Here is a 5,841-nt window from a genome sequence, read left to right as displayed (position 1 = left end):
TACCATATTGAAAAATATACTATTTTTGTATGATAATTATGGGTTTTGTATTTTATTTTAATAGAAGTTGATGTTGCTTTTGCAATTATCCATCAATTTTTTAAAATTAAACACTATCTACAGATTTGCATCGAAGCGTTTCTTATGATAGTGATTTTAATCACTGTCAGATTAAATCTATACTGGACCCTACTATGCAATGTCTCCACTATGCCGCGACCCCACTGTGCTACCGTTTTTTTTAATAGTTATGTTTTAATAGTCGAATAGTATTAGTTTACATAGTTACACTACCATAAAATTTTGACTTGATGTTAATACAAACACGAAATATATTCATATTTTACTAATGAGTTTTAACAGCAAATAAGTATATGTCACTAGTCGCGCACTGCAGTATAACATTACTACATCCGTTTGGTACATGTCATCGTACGTATTAATTGTACGCATATTTGCGCTGAATAGTTAAGTTTAAATCCATGTCTGTAGTTTAATAACCACTGACTGAAAAGTACTAACATCTTATCTACAATATAGAAATATCATTATTCTGTCATATGTTTACAATTAAAATATAATAATTCAAATTTACCAAATTAGAAAAACTTTAGTGACTCGTATCGTACACATAAAAACAACATTATATGGTTAAAAAACTTCACTGCTATAGTCGCTTTTCCGCCGTCTGTTTTTATCCACCATTACGTGCCATTAATTATTGTCTACTCTCGTTACTTATTAGATGTGCGATTAGCCGTCATCCTCCTGCTACAATAATAGTGATTTAAACAGACTTAAGGTAAACGGCATACTAGTGCGGTGCAAAACTAAACATTCTACGATCTAGCTGACTCATACGAAACAAAAGTTAACTTTGTATGAAGTGAAAATTTTGATTTATAGTGTAGAAAACGTTTGATTATAAAGATACGTCAAAAAATCACAAATCGAATCTAGTTGAAGACTTGACTTTTGAAAAAGTACCGGAAAGTCTGAAACTTTTATATATATCTTATATTAAAACTAACTTAATATACTTTATCATGGAAAAAAAAAATTTCGGACTTTATTTTGTCTTCACGGTGAAAATGGCTACCGAATGCTATTTTTGTGTGAAAATTCTCGATTTTGTATTTTACATTTTGAACTTTATTATGCTAAAACTTTTTGAAAAATGTATGGATCAATACAATTTTTTCATGAGAAGTAGTATTTATATACACCTTACATTCGACATACTGTTTTTTTAAATCAGACCATGTTTTACATGCCCATAGGGGGGTTTCATAATGGAAACTTTTCCAATAAAAATTAACATTTTCAAATTAACTTTTGAAAGGGTTCCAGAAATACTGACACTTTTATGTATATCTTAAATTAAAGTTAATGTAATATATTTTATTATGGAAAAAATAAAATTCGGACTTTTGAGTGAAAATACTCGATTTTATTTTTTTCTGTGCTGGTTTTTTGTTTTTATTTTAAATTGCCATAACTTTTTTAAAAAAGGCCAAATAAATATACATTTTTTTTTAGATTCATAAATCTATATCAATTAAAATATTATTTTGAAAAAAATTTTTTATAAATTTGACCCTTTTCTGTTACAAGAGGGATACAAAATTACAACTTTTTCAAAAAAATTAACTTTTTCGACTTAACTTTTGAAAGTGTTCCAGAAATACTGACACTTTTATGAATACACTTTAATTAAGCCTAATGTAATATGGAAAAAAAAAATTAGGACTTTATGTTGTCTTAACGGTGAAAATGACTACCGTATGCTATTTTTGTGCTCAAATTCCCAATTTCATTTTTTACATTTTTAACTTTATATTTCTATAACTTTTTGAAAAATGTATTGTTTCAGTACAATTTTGTAATGAGAAATTCTATTTATATACTTCTTTCATTAGACATATATTTTTTATAAATCGGATAATTTTTCTTTTTACAGGAGGGTTCAAACCTTAAAATGCGTATAGAAAGTAGAACTTTTTCAACTTATACGTAATTAAATTATATGTATTGATTAATCTAGACTTAAAATAATAATCAAACATAAATATTTGTTATAATAATTAGAAGGATTCTGTTATTATTTAGGCCANCAGACTTAAAATAATAATCAAACATAAATATTTGTTATTATTTAGGCCATATGCGAAACTTTAATTGCAGATTTGAAATTGGCGTAAAAATGGGTTTAGAAAAGTATATTTTGGTCTCGGATAAAAATTGCTTGTAGACCAGTAAATTTATTTATAAATAACATACAACTTTTTTTTTTTAAAAATTGCAACAAGAAATTTAACTTTTATATGCGTTTGCAATAAAAGTTTTAACTACTTTATAATTTTTTATAATTTCTCGTAAAAATTACACTACTAAATTATTGAATATCAATTTTATACTATACTTCATTTAATTGCTATGATGATAAATACTTATACATATATTACNTTTTTTTTTTAAATATTGCAACAAGAAATTTAACTTTTATATGCGTTTGCCATAAAAGTTTTAACTACTTTATAATTTTTTATAATTTCTCGTAAAAAATACACTACTAAATTATTGAATATCAATTTTATACTATACTTAATTGCTATAATAAATATTTATACATATATTACACTTATAAATCATAAAACATGTAATAAGGATACAAATAAGGAATTAGGATATCACGTTGCTTTTGTAGTAATCCACCAATTTCTTAAAATTAAACACTATCTACAGATTTACATCGAAGCGTTTTTATAGATAGTGATTTTAATCACTGCCAGATTAAATCTATACTAGACCTAACAATGCCACGTCACCACTGCGCCGCGACCCCACTCTACTGGGTTGAGTTTTTTTTTTATTCTAAATAAATTTAAAATTAAACAAAGTATATTAATTGGCGAATATATTGAAAAAATCGTGTCAGTAAATCTAAAGCTAAAAATTATATTAATTATAAATTACCATCAAGGGTATACTCATTGTAAGTCTCTTCGATATCATGACATAATAATGCATATTGTATTTTGTTAATGGAACTACCACAAACAGAATCCGTTATCAAGTATTTAAAGAGGTCTATTTGAAGTACGTTAAGTCCCTCGCTCTTTAAATATAAAATTATCATATTTAATAAATAAATAAAGAAAAGTTGGAATAGACTTACTATTATTCCGGTAAAAAAACAAAATGAACAAAAGATTAGTATAGTTTTCAAATGCATTACAATGATTTTTTTACTTCAGAAAATAACAATTTAGAAAAATAATTATTCAAATATTTAAATTCTAGCTGTGTCATTTTACATATAATGTTTTACAATTTATACTGAAATAGTGCAAATATTAATTATTTAACTAAAATAATGTTATTTTTGAAAAAAAAAATTAGATTTTAATATATTGACACATTTACATTTAGACTTTAAAACAANTTGACACATTTACATTTAGACTTTAAAACAATTTTTTTTATGATGTCATCAAGTGTTTAAATTTACTATTCAAAGTGAAAAACTTCATTAAAACACAAATCAAATTTTATATGATTAAAGATTAAAATTTTTACTTTTTCTTGACCAATTAACGATTAACTATAGCTATATGTTTCTTTAATATAGTAAAGAAAAAACAAATTTTAAAAAAAGAATTTCTTAGATATACGTAATTTTGCTAATATATGACTCACTNAAGATATACGTAATTTTGCTAATATAAGACTCACATTATCTTTTTAAAATGATATAGATGTTGTTAAGTATCTCTTAATGTTATTCTGTATATTGAGTGGTGAAGACTTGTACCACGTAGCGGATTTTGAAGTCGCCACCCTGATGGCTATTGTAGCACTACTACATTTTTTTTAAAAGTCTTCTAAAAAAGTATTGCTTGTATCCAAAATACCAAGAGACTTTTCATTAGAAGATAATTTCATCTCCAACATACCAATCTGTTTAACAAGACAATAATCAGATTCTGCATTACCTTTTTCACTCTTGAACAATTTAGACTAAAGGAAATTTTTTTAGTTATCCAAGCTCTTTTGGATTTCATTAAAAAACATTCGATTATAATCATTAGTCAACCAAACCATAAACGTCAACCAAATACTTATTCCAATCGCTCCATCAAGCCGGACGTGACCTAACTATTTCTGTTTAGTAGATCTATTCACAGTTAATAATATATGATGGTACACACTTTTTTTTCCCTGAAATATTAGTTTTATTACTAAATTTGCAATCGTCAGAATTATTATAAAAACCCAAAAATACTGCCCAACGTGGTCAGTCGACTCCAGTGCTTCGTGTCATTTATCAGTCTCAGTACTCGGTTGTTGCTGTCCGACTTACTGCATTAATTCAAGTCTTTTTTCTTTTTTAACCTACCTACTCTTATCCTCGACATTTCATAGTACTTGTGTTTTGCACTTCATCTGCACCTTATACCTAGGTGTTACTTTTATTCCCTTCCTACAACAGCGGCCTTTTGACACTCACAGCTAATCCGGAGTGTCAGCTGAGCACGGTAACTGTCGTATGATCACACGCACGTGAATAACCAGGCGGAAGACTCAACATCATTGTCGTAAACACTTCAACTACTACAACCTCCTCTCTTGGTGTTTAATTTGTGTTACGACAATTTTGTAGCTTATATCCAAAAGCTGAGATGTTACAATAATGGGTTTAAGGGTATTTTAATAGGTTTCACATAGCTAAAATATTTAAATATATATTTTTATTTCACATTAAAATAATATTTACAGTTTACTAACTATTAAGAATTACAATTGTGTAATTAAAAAACAATTAAACAATTATTGTCATTAAGTTAAAAATCGAGTATTGTTATGAGAAATTTAAATCTTGTTGGCAACTAAAACTATTGCTTTTGAGTAAAAGGCTGGAATTATGTAAATTACTATTTTTGAACTTTTTACTTTGAAATAAATGGAACATTAATAAAAACACTGGGAGTGCAAATTTTTTGAATGAGGGTAATTAAAATTGGTTGATAATGCTGTATGTTTAACTAAAAGGAAAGGAATTTGACTTCAAATCTATTGTCTATTTCAAATTTTAGCATTAGCTAATAAAATATTTGTATTTGCATCATTTTTATGAAATTTTTTTATTGAAACTCTGTTTTAAGAACAAAAAAATGACGAAACCAAATTATTTTTTATTTAACATAACTTAAAAATATTATTAGGATATGCAAATAAAATAGATGTCAAAAAGAATTTATGACATTTAACAGACATACCTTTTATATTTCTGTCCAAATAATAAGATTGGCGGATTATTTTAAGCAATTACAAGTACAAATAAACCGAGAGCGGCATAGAATCTACAAAAAATGAATATAGAGATTACAATTTTTTATAATTGTAGAATATATTAAATAATTGTTAAAAAAAAATAGGGCATGGGAATATTTAAATAAAATAATAACTTTTCTTTTGTAATACGTTTATTTTTCGTAATACCAATTATATATCAAATTAGGAGGAAATTTTATTGAGATTTTATATAGTATATTATCACCGGCAATATGATTGTGACGTTCACCAAATTCTGTATTCTTCAATTGTGCCTTGTAGAATTATCTTTTTATCTGTACATCGCGTAATCTGTATAGTGTGTCATCTAAAAAATACAACAATATAATAAAGTATATGAATTATTACAATAATTGTTAAATAATTACATTCATCATAAATTTCTTTCTTTAAATTAACTAGAGCACTTTTGAGATTTTCATTGTCATTTTCGTTCTGTGTTACTACCTAAAATATGCAAAATAGTATATTGTAATACATTTATTA

At 26.0% G+C, this 5,841-nt stretch overlaps 1 protein-coding gene across 1 annotated transcript in view; it reads right to left on the bottom strand.

Moving 5' to 3' along the window:
* The window catches only part of LOC126909432 (uncharacterized), a gene marked incomplete at its 3' end in the record, with an annotated part of 7,630 nt that extends 4,314 nt beyond the window's left edge, over nt 1-3,316 (bottom strand). Inside the window, 2 exon segments of the mRNA XM_050691855.1 lie at nt 2,977-3,118; nt 3,179-3,316. Of these exon segments, the coding sequence (XP_050547812.1) occupies nt 2,977-3,118; nt 3,179-3,235 (199 nt within the window).
* Nucleotides 3,317-5,841: the final 2,525 nt, after the last annotated feature.

The sequence above is a fragment of the Daktulosphaira vitifoliae genome, unplaced genomic scaffold, assembly GCF_025091365.1.
Source record: "Daktulosphaira vitifoliae isolate Bord-2020 unplaced genomic scaffold, ASM2509136v1 Scaffold_381, whole genome shotgun sequence".
Lineage (NCBI taxonomy): Eukaryota > Metazoa > Arthropoda > Insecta > Hemiptera > Phylloxeridae > Daktulosphaira > Daktulosphaira vitifoliae.
Note: the sequence above shows the minus strand (reverse complement) of the source record. Positions and strands in the feature narration are given on the sequence as shown.